Source organism: Mangifera indica, chromosome 7, assembly GCF_011075055.1.
Source record: "Mangifera indica cultivar Alphonso chromosome 7, CATAS_Mindica_2.1, whole genome shotgun sequence".
In the NCBI taxonomy this organism is placed as follows: domain Eukaryota; kingdom Viridiplantae; phylum Streptophyta; class Magnoliopsida; order Sapindales; family Anacardiaceae; genus Mangifera; species Mangifera indica.
This window is the reverse complement of record NC_058143.1, coordinates 5,642,007-5,659,967: the sequence shown is the minus strand read 5'-3', so window position 1 is coordinate 5,659,967 and position 17,961 is coordinate 5,642,007. Positions and strand designations below refer to the sequence as shown.

Here is a 17,961-nt window from a genome sequence, read left to right as displayed (position 1 = left end):
CGGATGACAGCGGAGTTTCCATAGATAGAATTGTCGATGTTGTTTGAGTTCAATAGAGAGGGTGGTGTCGTTCCACAGTCGTCAAAACAGGAGATCGGCAACGGAGAATACCGAAAAGACAAGTCGCGCGTGTAGGTGCGTGTAGCGGATAACGGCAATGGGACTTCGACGGGTTTGATGGCGAGACTATTTCGATCCTTCCAATGTGAGCACAATCACCGAAAAAAGATGAAATCACAGTGATCGGAGAAACAGCCGGAAAGGGGGTTTTTATTCGGGAAAACTGAATAGAGAATGCCGAAAAATTTCAAATTCTTATTCTAGGCTCTGATACCATGAAAATATAATTTTCTGTATATTTCATATTCAATAGAATTATAATTATATAGGAGATTAGGATAGCTAATTTAGGAAGACCATTAACTACTCCTATCTAAGTTTAGGAAGGATATTATAGCATTCCTAATCTATATGATTCTCTATGATTCACTATCTATACAAATATCTCAACATATCTCAACAATATCTCAACAATATCTCAATATATCTCAACAATTTAGAGTCATTAGCAACCTCTCCTTCAATAGTCGATGATGGTACAATCATTTCCTCCCTTCAATTTGTCAACTAGAAGCATGAGGAGCACTAATCGAAGATGAATCATTTAATTAATATTTTAAAAAAATTTAATTAAAATTTTTTAACACAAATTATTTTTCAATTATTAAAACTGAAGATAGTATCATGAATATTTTATTTATAATCTCTCACTTGTGGTGGAGGAATACCGTGGTTACATGATAAAAAATATTATAAATTGATAACATAATACAAATAAATTAATTTATATACTATATAAATTACAAAAAATAAATAAAATACATTTACTATATAACATTTAATATTTTGTAATAATGATATTCAAATAGATTGAATTCATTTGATATTGGATCCATTTGTAATATTTTGTAATGATAAAATTAAAATAAAATGAAATTATAAACTCTAAGAATTATTATCTGCAGATTCATATATTTTTTGAAAGAGAGTTGATGAGAGAAATGAGATTAAAAATATAATTAAATAATTGAGATTGATAGATTTGTAAATAAAAGTGAAAATGAAGAAAAATTGAATGGTTTATATAGAAAAAAGTAAATTAATTAAAAAATAAAAAAAAATTAAGCAACTTGGTAGAAGCTGTTGAAAAGGCCAACGACTTCCACTAGACAGAAGCAAAAGGGTTTCTACCAAGCGCCAGAAGCTTTGCTTCTCCAAGGCAGAAGAAATTTTTTTTTTTTTTTTATACAGTGTTGAGCCAGGCTGGGCTATGTCATGGGCTTAATATTAAAGCCCTAAACTCAATCTGATAGGCCTATGGGTCTGGCCCGATACACTACATTGTCGAGCCAAGTCTTCTCGTGTCGAGCTTTTTTTTTTTTGTGCTTTGGGCGGGACCCCCTTTTGACCTGGCTCGATTGACGTGTCTAGCCACCCATCTCTAAGCCAAAAGCTTTGATCGGTGTCAGCTCGATCTCAAGTTGGACATTCGATCAGAGATGAAGAAGAAGGTCAGTCGGTTGGAGACAAAGGAGAAGGTTGGTCCAAGCCCTGCAAAATGTGAAGTACAAGGGGTGAAACATAGAATTCTAAACTTAGGGGGTGATTGAAGGATAAAAATATACAGAAAATGTAAAACCCAGGGTGGGGTGAAATTGCCATTTTCAAACCTAAAAAATTATGATCTAAGGAGAAAATTGTTAATTTTCAAAACTTGAGGAAAAAATAGGATAAAGGTATATAGTTTTTAATAATATTATTAAAATTACAGTTTTATCTTTACATTTAACTGATAATTCTAACAGAAGTTTAGGGATAGGTGGGTATTTGCATTTTTGAAACCCTGTGGGTAAGAGTTGGGTGTGGACTAAAACTTGGGTGGGAATGAGTCTTTTGGCCTAATCTTTTTCAAAGTTGTGGGGGAGACAAATAATTTTCTCAAGCCTTGGTCAAGAAGGAAAGGAATTCGAAGGAGATATGAAGAAGCTATAAAGAGCTGAAGAACAGAAAACGGTGGAGTATTGGATCATCATCAATTTAATTAGGCTTCAGTTGCATGTCTTTCAGATTTCAGTGTATAAGAGCCAAACCCAACTAAAAAATTCTGATTGTTTTTTAATTTCAGCTTGCAGTTCAACATGGATTCTCCTTTCTCTGATCAGAGTGGCATCTCAAGAGGTACTTTTTTCCATGCTTCCCTGCTATCTCTATTGAATTTACATAGAAGAAAGATTCGTTTGAACACTTTTAAATGTTAATATTCTGGTTAAGATGTTAGCTGACTAATGGAAAAAAATGGTTTTTGAAAGGCAGAACGACTATTTCCCACCGAATTATGTCAAAATAAAAGTTTTCACCTTTTAAGTTGAAATGAAAAATTTGCAACTTTTGTCATATCCTGTTATTAAATTCTTCTGATATTTGAAGCAAAAGCAAGGAAAAAAATGGAAAATACACTTATTACTTTGTAATGAGAATTAAAGTTAAATGTCACTGTGACCCCAAATTTTTATATATGTATTTTCATTACGTTTATAAAGAGTAATATAATGTATATTTATTTTAGATATATAAATGTATACATATTTATGTGTTATTATTATTTTATTTTTAATTTAAAATTATTTAATTATATAATAATACATATAAATATATAAATATTTATATGCTTAAAATTAATTCATGTAATTTTATTAGTTAATAAAACATCACTTTCATTGCCGACCAATTTTTTAGGTTGAATTCTACCAAATCACACTGGGATTATGCCATTTGGCCGGAATAACACATTCCAATGCGATTATGATTAGAAACTCACAATTCCAGTGTAACTCTAACCAAAATCGCATTTGAGTGGTGTGATACTAAGCAATCCTCATCACCCACTTTTTCCCATCAAGAATTCACCCGCACACAATATGGAAATCACATCTAATAAGCCAAACAAAAACAAAATAGGAGTTATTTCCTCAATTGGTTGTGTGTTGGGGGTGTTTGTGGTTCGTGGCAGTGAGTCTGGTGGTGGAAGAGTGGGGTTGATGGTAGTAGTTGGTGATGGTTGTTGTAATGTGTGCGTGCTGGGTGTTGGTGGTCGTGATAATGATGTCTTGGTGGCAAGATAAGGAAGTTGCGTTTCGTGGCGATGAGAGAGTTTGTATTTGTTGGGAAGAAGAAGATGAAGAAACTTGTGGACTCGCCATAAGAGAACAGAAACGAAAAAAAGGGTAGATGAGGATGCTACAATTTGGTGTCGGTGAGAGTATCTCTGTTGGTTGTAAAGAAGAAGACGAGAGATGAGAAATAAAAAATGGAAGATGAGGAAGTCTCTTTTTTGGGTAACGAAAGACGAGGAAGTTGCAATGAGAGGATAAATGAAAAACTAGAAAACAAATAATAAGTTCAAATACTTGAATGCCCTTTTAGAGTTAAAGTTGGTTAAAAGAATTAGAGGGAATGTGGGAAATTTTCAACTTTAGAAATAGAAACTTATCTTTTTGATATAGTTTGTGGATAAAAAATTGTAGTTCTTTCTTTTTTAAAAGCCGAAGGACTTATTCCCCCATAAAGTATGCGGAATTTTCAAGTTTTTTTAAATCAATTTTGAAAATTAATTATGCCCGTTAGTTATATTATTTTTTCATTTTAAACTCTCACAACTAATAATTTTTCTCTAACTCAAGTTTTCAAAAACAATATTTCCTTCTAGAGTTTCCAAACTTTCAAATTAAATTTTTTGATGATGACCGATGATCTTCATGCGATGTCTCTTCCTCTTTGGTGTCTCTTCCTTCCGGTCATATGACGTCTCCTCCTTTTCGGCTTCTTCATCCAAAGACGAAGATGACATTTTCGTCAATGACAAAGAGTCTTCATTGTCGACGATGACACCGAAGAGGAGGAGACACTGCATGGCTGGAAGAAGGAGACGTCGGGAAAGAAGAGACATCACCTAGAGATTACTAATTGTTATTAGAAAATTTAGTCTAAAAGTTTAGAAACCCTAGGGGGAAAATGTTGTTCTTGAAAACTTGGGTTGGGAGAAATTGTTATTTTTTAGGTTTTAGAAGAGAAAATAAAATCAAGTTTAGGTTTATTTTTAATATTACAAATAAAATGATGATTTTGCTCTTGAAACCGTTAAGCTTAATCATTTGTGAATCGATAAATATGATTTTCAAAGTTAACAAAAGGAAACTTGAGAAATTAGTATACTTTATGTGGGAAATAGTCCTTTAGCCTTTTTAAAATACTAAAGCATTATACCATTATATATTCTGTTATCATTTTAACTAATTTTAATTTCAGGAAGAGATGCTCCGCCAAGTCATTACTTACTTAAAATCAAGTCCTTCTCCATGCTATCAGAAGCCTCCATACTTGAATACACCTCGGACAAGTTTGAATCGGGGGGCTACCAATGGTATCTATTCTTACCATTTCTTCATATCTATTTCTTATGTAACAGTTTCAAAAGTAATTCAAATGACTAACTTTGCAAGTTTAAGCATTAATATTGTTATACTGAAGTTGTGAACTTACAGGAAACTGTCTCTCTACCCAAATGGAGACAAGTTCCGAGACGGGAGAGATCATATCTCTATTTACCTGGCATTGGCTGAAATGAATTCTTTACATTCAGGCTGGGAAATCAATGTGGTTTTCAACTTCTTTATACTCAATCAGCTGCAGAATAAGTATTTTATTATCCAGGGTAGAACATATATAATCAATAGCAATGTGAACTTCAATGTCTATGAAATTATTTTTTTTCTAAAGGAATTTCTTAAATAATCATGTTTGTGATGCATGTAGAGTGGAGAGAAAGGCGTTTCCATGCAATGAAGACTGAATGGGGCATCGCCAAATTCATAGACCTGGAAACGTTTTGCAATCCTCTAAATGGATTTCTTATCGAAGACACTTGTGTCTTTGGTGCTGAGGTTTTTGTTGTCAAAAGTACCTTCAAAGGGGAGTGCTTATCAATGATAAAGCAACCTACAACTTGTTACTATTCTTGGAAGCTTAATAATTTTTCATTTTTAGCTGATCAACGTTACAATTCTGAATCATTTGGAGACTATAATTGGTATTTATAGTCATTCTTATTTCTAGCAAACTTCTGTATATCTCGACATTTGAAAACTTCCATTATATAATAATAAAATTATGCGCACTTATTGAGTACTGATTTGGGAACATTTTGCAGGAATATCATTCTCTATCCTAAAGGAAATGGAGAGTTTAGGGGCAGCAACATTTCAATTTATCTAACTCATGCTCGTTTCTACGCTCTTCCTGATAAATTCTTCTTGAAATTCATTCTTCGTGTCAAAGACCAAATCAATGGAGAGGACTTATCATATCAAAGTAAGAGTTTAAATATTCACATTGAATTTAATTTTCTATATGTTCTAATTGCCTTCTTGATTTCTGATTACTTTCAGCTGAACATTTGTTTTCTCCTTCGCAACCTGACTGGGGTTATGCAACATTCATGTCCTTGGCTAAATTGAAGGATCCCAAAATGGGTTACTTGGTGGATGACAGTCTCATCATTGAGGCAGAAGTTACATTACTTGGTCTCATAAAACCGTCTTAATACTTTTGTTAACCATGTTGCAATGCTTGCAGAAACACTTTTACATATATATATATATATATATACTGCAAATGTTGTAATTTAAAAATCATGGATATATGCTACCTCAATTGAGAATTTTTCTTTTTTGTTTTCCTAATTTACTGCTTGTTGGATATGGTGACTCAGATGTTATATATTGCAATGCTTTCTAGACTGAATGATTGAATTTCACTTAAGAAATGTGATCATTTCTTTGAAATTTGGCCAAATTCATTTTTCCTTGGAAGAGGAAACAGCAGCCGGTTTCAAACAAAAAAGAGAGAAAAATAGAACTGGGTTTGAAGCCGAAGAGTTTCCCTTACTGGTAGTCCTGGCCACAGTTCATGAACCGGCGGTTTCCGTTCGAAACCATCGGTTCACAGTTCGAAAAATTAAAGACCCTGAACCGAAACCGTAATAGGACGGTTCGTTCATGGTTCGGAACCGACAGTTCCAGTTCATGACCCCGGTTCAGAACCGACGGTTTCGGTTCGAAACTGACATTGAACCGTCAATTCTAATACATGATCTTGATTTAATTTTTAAATTATTAATTACAATAATTGAAAATTAAAATAAAGACTTGGACTTAATTTTTCCATTAAGTTTTCTACGTATCTTCTTGGGGTTTAGAAGAATCAAAGCCTACATAGTTCTCTTACCTTTGCATATCTAATAGTTGGCAGTACGCTCTTACCTTATCATTCACCTCCACTTTCTTGAGTATTATTTCCCGTCATCGAACTATCCGTAGTTAAATCAAGCGATTCTTCATTGAAGTCCACTTTTATTTCTTGTTGGCGTAATTCAACTATTGTCCAATCGTCCACGCATACTTGGGCTTCAATAGATTCGAGAGTCAAACTTGATCGCCTCTCATCCAATATATTACTCCCTTGACTAAAAGCTTGTTCTACTGCGACAGTTGATACTGGTGCTGTCAGAACTTGTTTAGCAATAGCTGCTAATATTGGAAATGTTGATGCATGTCTATTTCACCATTCTAAAACTGGAAAGTCTTTACCTATATTGTTGTCACCAAACTCAAAAATAGTAATTAAATAAATATCAAGCTCCGAGATGGAGCCTAATGTTCCTCTTGAGCTTTTACCCCTTTGCATCATAATACGATCACCATAACTCATATTTTGGGTTGATGATGGGGCAATAGGTGGTAAAGAGGAAGAAGAACCACCTTGGTTACCATAAATTAATGAATATTCAACATAAATTTCTTTAATTAAATTCATAATGTTAGTTATAGTTAATGAAATATTAACTTCATCTAATTGCAAATATTCATAATATAATGTCAAATAATCTGTGACACCATCTAATTTAAATCTAGGATCAAAAAAACATGCAACAAGAAAAAGTTCTACAATTGTTTTATAGTAACTTAACCATTTTGTTTTCATTAAAAAAGTAGCTTCTTGTAGAATAATATTTTGTTCGGCTTCTTGTAAAGCCTCAATAATATTAACAGCTTTATTTAAAAATAAATGAGAAGTGAGATAATAAACCATACTTAAAGTATATGTTGTATTATTAAAATTTTTTAATACATTTAAAATTGTTTTACAAATATCTCAATGTTGAGGATATAATGTAACTTGTGACACATGTTGTGAAATAAATGAGTATAATAAATCCATATAATCAAAAGACTCGTTGAGTAATTCATATGTTGAATTCTAACGAGTCGGCACGTCTTTAGGAAATCTTTTTAGTCTTTTATTATGTTGTTTACAAAATTTACCCCATTCTTTCATAGTTTGGGGATGTGTCTATAAAAATGAAATTGTTATTTTTATTGGACTAATAAAATTATTAAGACAATGTAAACCATCTTGTACACATAAATTTAATATATGACATGCACATTTAATATGAAAAAATCTACCACCTAAATTAGGTTTGCAAATATTAATTAAATCATTTATTGAGACAGTATTTGAACGTGTATTATTAAATGAAATTGAAAAAATTTCATAAAGTAATTTATATTATTCTAATATTCATTTAATTATTCTATAAATATTATCGGTCATATGTCGTTCATCAAACACCTTAAATACTAAATTTTTTTTTGTAATAGAAAATTGTCATCTATCTAATGACAAGTTATACTCATATAAGAGTGAACTTGTCAATTGTCACTTCAAATATTACTAAAAATAAATACACGCCCATTAAAATTTATAAAAAATTGAATTAATTATCTTTTTTATTTTTTATATAAACTAAATAATGTTCTTTTTAATGCGTTTCTCGGAATAGTTTTATATGCAAGATTTAATGCGGTTTTACAATAATTATTAAAACCTAAATTTTCACCAAAACTAAATGCTAAATGATCTATTGCTACCTTTTTTGCAAATTTTTCTTTACTTTTATTATCACTATACATAAATAAATATTTGTGTATAGAACCATATTCAGTTATTTGTGTTTGGCCTCGACTTTGCCCCATTTTTTCTAGATGCTTTGACTCCAAGTGTCTTTTGAATGTCCCATATCCACCTCCTTGTTTAAATTTATAAATTTGCCTATAATAATTGCAAGCAACATCGAAATTACCATCTTCCTTTTGTATTTTCTTGAAATGAATATTGAAAATATCGGATGTTGGAATTTTTTGAGAATGTTGTTCCATCTCCATCTGTTGTTGATGTTGTTGTTGTTGCTCCACCGCTACATATTAACTTTCACTTTCTTCTGTTGAAAAATCATCTATAAATTGATTTTCATTCACATTTGATATATGTGAATATTGACCAAATCTCTAATTACCAAAAGAATTTCCACTACTTGTCATTTTTGATAATAAATAAATTATGTGATTAATTATAAAAGATAATAAATAAATTATACGATTAATTATGAAAGATAATAAATAAATAATAAATAAAATTAATTATAGTAATAAATTCTATAATTAATTATGAATTGTATAATAAAAATAGAAATTGGAATTAATAAAAAATTAAGAAAGAATTTTATTAAATTTAAGAGGATTTGATTGAATTGAAAGATTGAGAGAGTATTAAAAGTTGAAAGAATGAGAATGAGAGTTTGAAGGATTGAGTGAGAGAGTGGAGAGATTGAAATTTGAAAGGGTATATATATAGGAAAAAAAATTTTGAAAAAAATTAAAAAATAGGGGGGTGAATTGCGATTTTAACCCCTACAAAAGTTGTGAAAATTGGAGGGGACCGTTGGTCCCCTGCAATTTTCTTCTGCAAGCCAACGGTTCCCTGCGCAGGGAATCGTTGGCTGTTTAATAAATTAAAAAAAATGAAAAAAAATTCAAAATTTTTTGGTTCAGCACAGTAAACCACCGGTTTACATGTCGGTTAATAAACCAGGTGTGAACCGACAATTTCACGGTTCAAAATTAGGTAAACCAAAACTGAACCTGTAAAATCTGGTTTCAGTTCCGGTTCAGTCCAATTTCGGATTTGTCGGTTCCAGTTTCGGTTTTATCCAAGCCGATTTCGGTCTGATTCACAGGCCAAACCAGCCCGTGGCCAGGTCTACCTGAACTAGATTAATAAACTTCTAAGCCTTAATGCAAGTAACATTGGCGCCTCGGTACTCTGCCTTAAATCGATGTTTAAACTCGGACCAAGTCATCTCGGAGACATTGATCGTTGCTCTGACTAAGTTCTACCATATTCTTGCCCCTAACTTAAAAAGATAGGTAGCATATCTCACTTTCTCTTACTCAGTCATGTCAAATAGGGTCATGACACTCTCTACTGATTCCAACCACTCTTCAGCTATTATTGGGTCCTTTGTATCATCAAATTTTTTAGACTAGTGCATACTAGGGAGGTTGATAATATGATGCAACTCATTATTCATCAGATAAAGCAGTCAAAATAAGCTTTCTTTCCAAAACTGTAGTTACTATTCATTTAATGGAGCAGTCTTTTTGTTTAAACAATTTAATAGTCTAAACAATCTCAAAATAATACAAAAACTATATATCATTGAAAAAAGGATTCAAAGAGTTTTCCAATGAACTATAACTATACTTATGATTCATCAAATAATGCAATCAAAATGTGGAACGAAATTAGTGGTAAAATTGTAAATATTTCTCAACTCTCTATCATGAATAAAATCACATACATAGATACCCCAAATGACAAAACAACATTTCTTAACTTCAAAATCATCATTTATAATATAGAGAAAAGGAACCAAAGGCATAGTCTTGGGTGGTTGCACCCTAGTCATAACATTTCGGTTTATCTCCAGATCTAGCCTATACACGAACTTCTGTAAATGCCCTACTTGTGTACTAGCCATCTAGAGGGCATATAAGGATAACTGATTGAATTTTATTGAATATTCCTTTACTAAATCTGTCCCCTAAACTAGATTAATAAACTCCTAAGCCTTGACGGTTCAGATGTGCTTTGATTTGATTTGAGTCAAATACATGGTTTGTGAAGGACAAGAGAAGATTCAGAAAGCATTGGTAGGTGAATGAAATAAAATTAGAGAAAAAATTCAAAATAAAATACCATTATTGAAATATAATTAAAATTTTAAAAATTAAAAATAAAATATTTTTCAATTCATGCTGAAAACAAATGGGTAATTATAAATTTATTAAAAATAATGAATTTTTAAATTTTATTGACCGGTCAATTCAACAAATGATATAATCATACGTAAGAGTATAATACACCATTGTATCATATCAAAAAAGAGCTTTCCAACAAACTATAACTATACTCATGATTCATCAAATAATGCAGTCAAAATGTGGAACGAAATTATTAGTAAAACTGTAAATATTTCTCAACTCTCTATCATGAACAAAATCACACACATAGATAACCCAAATAGCAAAACAACATTTCTCAACCTCAAGATCATCATTTATAACATAAAGAAAAGGAACCAAAGGCATAGTCTTAGGTGGTTGCACCCTAATCATAACATCGTTGCCTATCTCCAGATCTAGCACATACACGAACGTTTGTATATGCCATACTTTTGTACTAGCTATCTTGGGGGCATACTAGGATAACTAATTGAATTTTGTTGAATATTCCTTTACTGAATATGTCCCCTAAACTAGATTAATAAGAGACTTTCCTATTGAGAAGAAGATGAAAAATAAAAAGAAGGCTCAAAAAATGTAACGTCTACAGAAAGGTAGTAGCAACGTGTGTCAAAAGAATAACATCAATAACCCTTCTAAAGACGCGAATATCTAAGGAAGACATATTTAATGAAACGAGTAGACAATTTATCTCGACCAGGAGATAAATCATGGACAAAACAATATATCTGAAGACATAACATTGAAGAGGAAACAACAACTTATTAGAATATAAAATAGAGTAAGGTACTTGATCCTGCAAAACTGAAGAAGACATTCGATTAATTAAGAAACAAGCAGTAAGAATAGCATCTGCCTAAAAGCGGAAAGGTGCATGACTATGTATAAGTAAGGTACAGGCAATTTCAAGAAGATGCTGATTTTTACGTTCGACAATCCTATTTTGTTGTAGAGTATAAACATAGAAGGATTAATGTACGAATAGTAGTGAAGAATTGTGTTTCAACTTCAGCATAAAAAGATTTAAAAATAGAGAATAATTCAAATATATTTTTCATTAAAAATAATCAAGTGCAATATGAATAATCATCAATAATTGTAATAAAATATTGAAAATCCAAAACAAACACAATTCGATTAGAACCCCATACATTGGAATAGACTAACTCAAAGGGTGATGTAACGTATTTATTGGCACGTTTTGGAAACGATATACGAGTATGTTTTCCAAGTTGACAAGACTCACAATTAAAAGACGATAAATGTGATAAACCAGGAACTATTTTCTATAGTTTGGATAAACTAAGGTGTCCCGAACGATTATGAAGGAGCGTTAAAAACTCAATGATGGTATATGCTACAAAATCAGGTGGACTTAATTGGTAAAGGCCCTTTGACTCATGCCCTACGCCAATCATCCAACCTATACTATGGTCCTGTATAAGATAAGAGTCATTAGTAAAGGTAATTGTACAATTTAGGGAACAAGTAAATTTGCTAACAAAAATAAGATTAAATAGACAGTCAAGGAGATAAAAGACAAATTCCAAAGGCAAGAGTGGGAGAGGATGGGCACAACCTATTGCCTTTGTAGTAACAATAGATCCATTAGCTAATGTTACAGTAGGTAATGAAGTAAACTTAGTAAAGTAAGAAAATAGATGAGGGTTACCAGAGATGTGATCAGAGGCACCAGAATCAAGGACCCTTGGCTCAGAAGAGGAAAAGTGAGTAAGACACACAACTAAATTACTTGGATAAGTAATCGAAGCAACAAAAGATGAAGATTATTTTACTGTCTGATATCAGAGATAGTCTTCAAGATCAGCATCTGTGAGAGTCAAAAATGGTGGAGACTATACTCTAGAAGAGTCAATAGTAGAATCAGATGTACTAGTCTGAACAATATTAGTTGTTCAAGAAGGACAACCATAAAGCTTATAACATTTGTCTATGATGTGACCCCATCTATTACAATAATTACACTTTGGTTGATTTCTTGACCATCATACTCATCTGGCCGTTGATTCTATGAGACAAGGATAGATGAGTCAAAATTAGAGGTATCAGAAGATCCAGTCATAACTCCTGGAAAAGACACACAAAGTAGACGAGCAAAGACTTCATCAAAAGTAGGGGCGATAGCACTAGCAAGAATTTGGCTTCAATATGAGAACCATAAAGAATTTGTCACGTTGGGCTAAGTCTTCAGTTGTAGTTTTACCAAGAGGCAACAATAAATTGAATTCAGTCTTCAAAGATGCCATCTGACCTAGAAATTCAGACATTCTCATGCCTTGTTGTTTTAAGGTAACCAAAGTTAATACAACAGAGTATAACTACTAAATATCATTAGTGTACAAGAGTTTGGCTTGAGTCTATATGTCATTACATATGTGATAACCTTTAAAGATATAATGGAGTTGAGGATCAAAGGTATTCCATAACATACTACATAACAAAGCATCAGTCTTAGTCTATATAGTTTTATCAAATGTAATATCCTCAGCTCTTTTAGTGAGACGGTTTTCAAGACCCTGTCTCATGCACCATATTTCAATGGATGCAGCCCATGAAGTATAATTATTACTTTCTATTAATTTTTCTATAGTAATTACTAGAAGAGAATTAAAAGGAAACAGAGAACCGGGTTTGAAGCTTTCAATGTACATGTTGAATCACAAATCAGAGAACGAAAGAAGCTTTCTAGAGAATAGTAAAGATTCGAAGCAACTGGGGCTTACAAAACTGATCAAGAGATTGTTAAATAGTGAAAAATAGTTTCTCAATGTGTGAACACTGAAAGAACTTTTTGATGACATTACTAACAGTATGTTTTGTAACTAGGGGAAGTGGGTCTTCAACAGAAATGATCACTGGCTTCTACTGAATCGATTGACAGAGACGGTGTAGTCCCACGTGTGCCAAAATAGTGGATCAGAGATCATGTTCCAAGTAAAAAAAACGGTTGGTGCATGTAGCAAATTTCAACGTCCAATGACGGTATAGTGAAAAGATAACATGAATTTTGAAAAGAAAGAGAGTGGAGAGGCAATAGAAAGAACAAGAAGGTATAAAAGAATAAAATATCAAACAATGATTCCTAGGGGTCAAAGGATATGAGTAAACTACAGAACAAGAATCTTCCTCATCAGGGTGCTTTTTGTTCTCGGGTTAAAATGGTATCCTTAGCACCATAAGTGGCTGAACCCAAACAAATGAAGCTAATAGATCAACTATAAACAATTACATCATCCTGAATTTGTCAACTCTATGATTTTCAAGTAAAACTTTTAACCAAATGAAAAATTTACAATTAGACAACAAATGCAAGTTGCTCATGACCTGCTATGACTTTTTTTTTATATGTTAGTAAGGTTTTCATATTACCAATAGTCATAAATGATCTCTACACTAAATTTATGGTAATCATCTCTTAAATTATGGTCATATTAGATGGTCCAATATCATGTTGACACAATAAAACCTCAATTTTCAAGGTAATGAGGAAAAAGAATGCCTAGGCATACTCATATAAGAAGTAATCATAATGTCACTAGTCCTTAAGCTCAATAGTGTTTGACACAATCCTTCTATATGCACTATGTTATATATTTTAGGTTATCTATTGTCAAAACAAATACCAAAAAGAAGAAAAAAACAATAACAATAAATAGAAGCCATTTTATAGTTTAAAAAGACAATCAATAGAGACACAAAGTGTAACTAGGGTGATAAAGGAAAAGGGAAACAAACAATTTAGTTGATGTAAGACTAGAGAAAGCCTTCATGACAAAGTCTATTATCTTATAGGTTTAACCGAGTCGTTCCATTCATAAGGCCTTGAAACTTTAGCTAGAGTAGCACCATACTTTAGTTAAACAAGAATGAGGAATTCACAACATTGATTTTAGAACCACCATTACATATGCACATTGAGTATGGTTGTTGTTGGATGTAAAATGTTTAAGGTTAAGATGTTATTATTCATTAATTCTGATATTGACCTTATAAACCATTAACTCCCTCTTCAAGAAGAATTCAATGCATGCAGGTAGAGGGACTAATTCCTTTAATATCAGCAATGGTCTATCCTATGGCTGTTTTGTGCTTCTTCAAATTCTACACCAGTTTTTCTTCTTGCTGCTCATTTACCTTACTAGAAATAATTATTGGTAAGGTCTCCTTATCTCCAAAGTACACATATTTGAGGTGATCTGGAAAAGGTTTTAGCTCCAACTCTAGTGCCTACAAAAAAGAAGGTACCAGTTTTCCATTAGGCACTGCAGCTCAATATAAGATACATTACCTGTATTTTTCAACTCCCTGAACTCATTTATTTCTGCCACTGCATCCTGCACATCAGAATTTAATTTAAATTCATCACTTTCTTTCAAAAGCTTTTCATAGTTAGCTACTTTCAACTCATCTTCACCATCAAGTTCAAAAATATCTTGCGTTAGAGAATTAATTAAATCAATTGAATAAATAGGAAAATCCACATCAGGATATTTCATAACACATAAATATTAAATTGGACAACTTCACCATCAAACTCCATGGTCAATATGCATTTATGAACATCAATTTTTGTTTTGGTTTTTTTCAAAAAGTGGTCTTCCTAACAAAATAGGTGCTGATTGGTCATTATTTTCCATGTCAAGAATATAAAAATTAGCTGGAAAAATTAACTTGTCATTAACCTGAGCAAGAACATCTTCAATCAACCCCTTAGGATATACATTTAATTTATCGGCCAACTGAATAACTATACCAGTTTTTTCTAAAGGTCCAAGATTAAAAACAGAATAAATGGAATATGACATTACATTAATAGATGCTCCTAAATCTAACATGGCCTTTTCAATTTTAGTGCCACCTATTGTGCAAGAGATGTAAAACATATCTGGGTCTTTGCATTTTTTAGGAAGACTTTTTCGAATTATAATTGAAACATTTTCTCCTACCCTTATTTTTTCACATCTTTTGAGCCTTTGCTTTCTTTTCACTGTATACAGCTCTTTCAGAAATTTAGCATAGCGAGGCACTTATTTGATTGCATCAAAAAGTAGGATATTGACTTCATACTTTCGAAAAGTCTCATATAAATCCGTATTCTGTTCATACTTCAAATTTAAAGCTTCAGGAAAATGAGGAATAGGTTTATATTCACTGAAAGAAGGATATTTACCTGTCACTGTATTTTCAAAAGAATTATTTTCTGTTGCCACTTCCTCTTTGTTTTCTGCTTGCTACATTGGTGTAGGTGGTGCTTTAATCGGCATCTCTAACTCTTTTCCACTTCTCAACACTATTGCACTAGCATTCTCCTTTGGATTCACCATAGTTTATGATGGCAATTTGTTTGAATTTTGTGCTTCCAGCCTACTGATTACAATAGTCATCTAACTCATTTGATTTTCCAAATTTTGAATGCTAGTTTTGGTTTCCTGTTGAAATTTCACAGTGTTAGTAGCCAAAGTTTTAATAATATCTTCAAGAGATGTTCCTGAATCAAAATTTTGAGTTGGTTGTTGTTGTCTAGGAATGTAAGGCTGCTGATATGGCTAAAAGTTATTCGAAGGTTGATTCGCATGTGCATTCCCATAACGAAGATTAGGATGATCCCTCCAAACTGGGTTGTAAGTATTCAAATAGGGATTATAATTTTGATTTCGCTATTGTTGTCCTAGAAATCCACCTACTACATTTGCTTGCTTAAAGCAATCCTCTTAAAGTGTTAGGCACATATCAGTTGGATGCCTCCCCACTGAACAGATTCTACAAACTTTTGTTGCCTCTATTTTTTGTATAGCCATTTGACATACAAGAGACATTAGATCATCAAGTCATTTTTCAAGAGAAGAGACATTTGCCTCATTGACACACATATTAGTTGGATACCCCCCTTCAGTGATGCTTCTAGTGGGCAGGTAATAAAGCCAATCTTGCATATCATTTTTCAAGGAAAATGGGAAAACTCTCATCTTGATTTGTTCTTTGGTTACTCCATTTGGTTTCATACTTGTGCACACCACATGAAATTCCTTTAAATGTTTATGAGGATCTTCACCTACGGAGCCACAAAAAATAGGTAAAATATGGATCAGTCTAGATTTTAATTCCAATGTAGTATTGGCATCTAAATTAGGAAAAGTAATACAGTGTGGTTGTTGATTCAAATCTGGAACAGCAAGGTCTTTTAGAGTCTAATTTTTAGCCATGTTTACTTCTGTTTCGTGAGCAGATCTATGTGTTTGCAGTCTCTTTTTTGCTTCTTTTCTTAACCCTTTTGCATTCTTTTCAATCTCTGGATCAAATTGTAAATTAGCTTGTTTCGAAGATTGCATAACAAATATACAAATTAAAAACTCCCCCGACAACGGCGCCAAAATTTGGTAAGTGTTGTCGTCGACACCCAAATTAAAATTTTAAATTGCTGCAACAAAAATGTAGTAAAGGAAAGTAGGGATCGTTCCCTCGAAGAGTTCCAATTAGTACGTCGTCACAAATCAATCAAAACAAGGAAATAAGGGGGATTTTGAATGGAATGGGAATTATAATTAAAAACAGTAAATAAAAATTCAGAAAAATAATCTAAAACAAATAATCAATTAAACAAACTTTGGTCTATGGTTACATCCACCATTGAACTACAATTGATCATCGATATCAAAAACATCAAATTAATTATTCAAATATTCATTGGGGTATTAGTTACCTGTCTTACCTTACGATTAGTTAACCAAAAACATGTATTCCAGTTAACTCTTATTGATTAACAACTCGGATACGATCTCAAATTTAATTAAACAATAGCATTAAGAATTAGAAAGACCAACGAAGCTAGACAACACAAACGTACGACGTTGCATTTAATCTAGTTGAATATTTTCCCTATAAATTACAGTTTCTGACGCAACAAACAATAAATCCCAGTTGCCACTTCGATTAGATGGATTGAACAATTATGGATTCAGCATCTAAACTAGCATTAAATCGTATTAATTAATAAACTAATCGCGCGCCTTAGCAATCAACTAATACAATCATAGTAAATAATTCAGGAAAATAATCAATACTTGAATAATTAAAAGATGCATTAAAGAACAAAACTTAATCTCACAATTCTTGTAGTTTCATGGTTTCAAATCCCTTCAACCAAGAGAAAATATTTAGCCACTGTAAACCATCCTAAGCCAGCCAAAATTCCAGAAAAAAAATGTTTCTCGCCAATTACAATCCTCAATCCCAGCAAAACTAAAAATAAAAATATATATTTTCGCCCTACTTAGATATGGAAATAAAAGGTAATTCTCATCTTCTAATCCAACCAAACAAATGTGATATATATCTTCCCAAAAAGAAAGGAAAAGATATATATATTTTAATGTATATCTTTCCCCCAAAAATATCCTTCCTTATCTATTTAAAATAATCCAATTTTTCAGCTAATAATTATCCCTTTTCTAAGAAGCAAATCTTGACTTTTCTATACTATCTCAACTGCTCTGGACGTCCAAATTTAATTTTCAAAATCTGCTTTCATCATTCACGTGCCCACGCTTAGTCAGCATCACAGGTTTTGTTAACAAGTAAGCTTGCTCCAATTTTAGTCTCTTTGGCCCAAACTTCACTCGAAAAATATTCAACACTTCTTAAGTGCAAAAGATAAATAATTTCATTAGATTGCATTAAA

General features: G+C 32.2%; 1 protein-coding gene across 1 annotated transcript; it reads left to right on the top strand.

Moving 5' to 3' along the window:
• The first annotated feature begins 1,993 nt into the window (after window positions 1-1,993).
• Window positions 1,994-5,798, top strand: LOC123221717. The gene is made up of 7 exons (XM_044644619.1): window positions 1,994-2,073; window positions 2,186-2,238; window positions 4,366-4,480; window positions 4,602-4,771; window positions 4,873-5,146; window positions 5,267-5,427; window positions 5,505-5,798. The coding sequence occupies exons 2-7, from the start codon at window positions 2,199-2,201 to the stop codon at window positions 5,657-5,659; spliced, it is 915 nt and encodes a 304-aa protein (XP_044500554.1). The 5' UTR covers window positions 1,994-2,073; window positions 2,186-2,198; the 3' UTR covers window positions 5,660-5,798.
• Window positions 5,799-17,961: the final 12,163 nt, after the last annotated feature.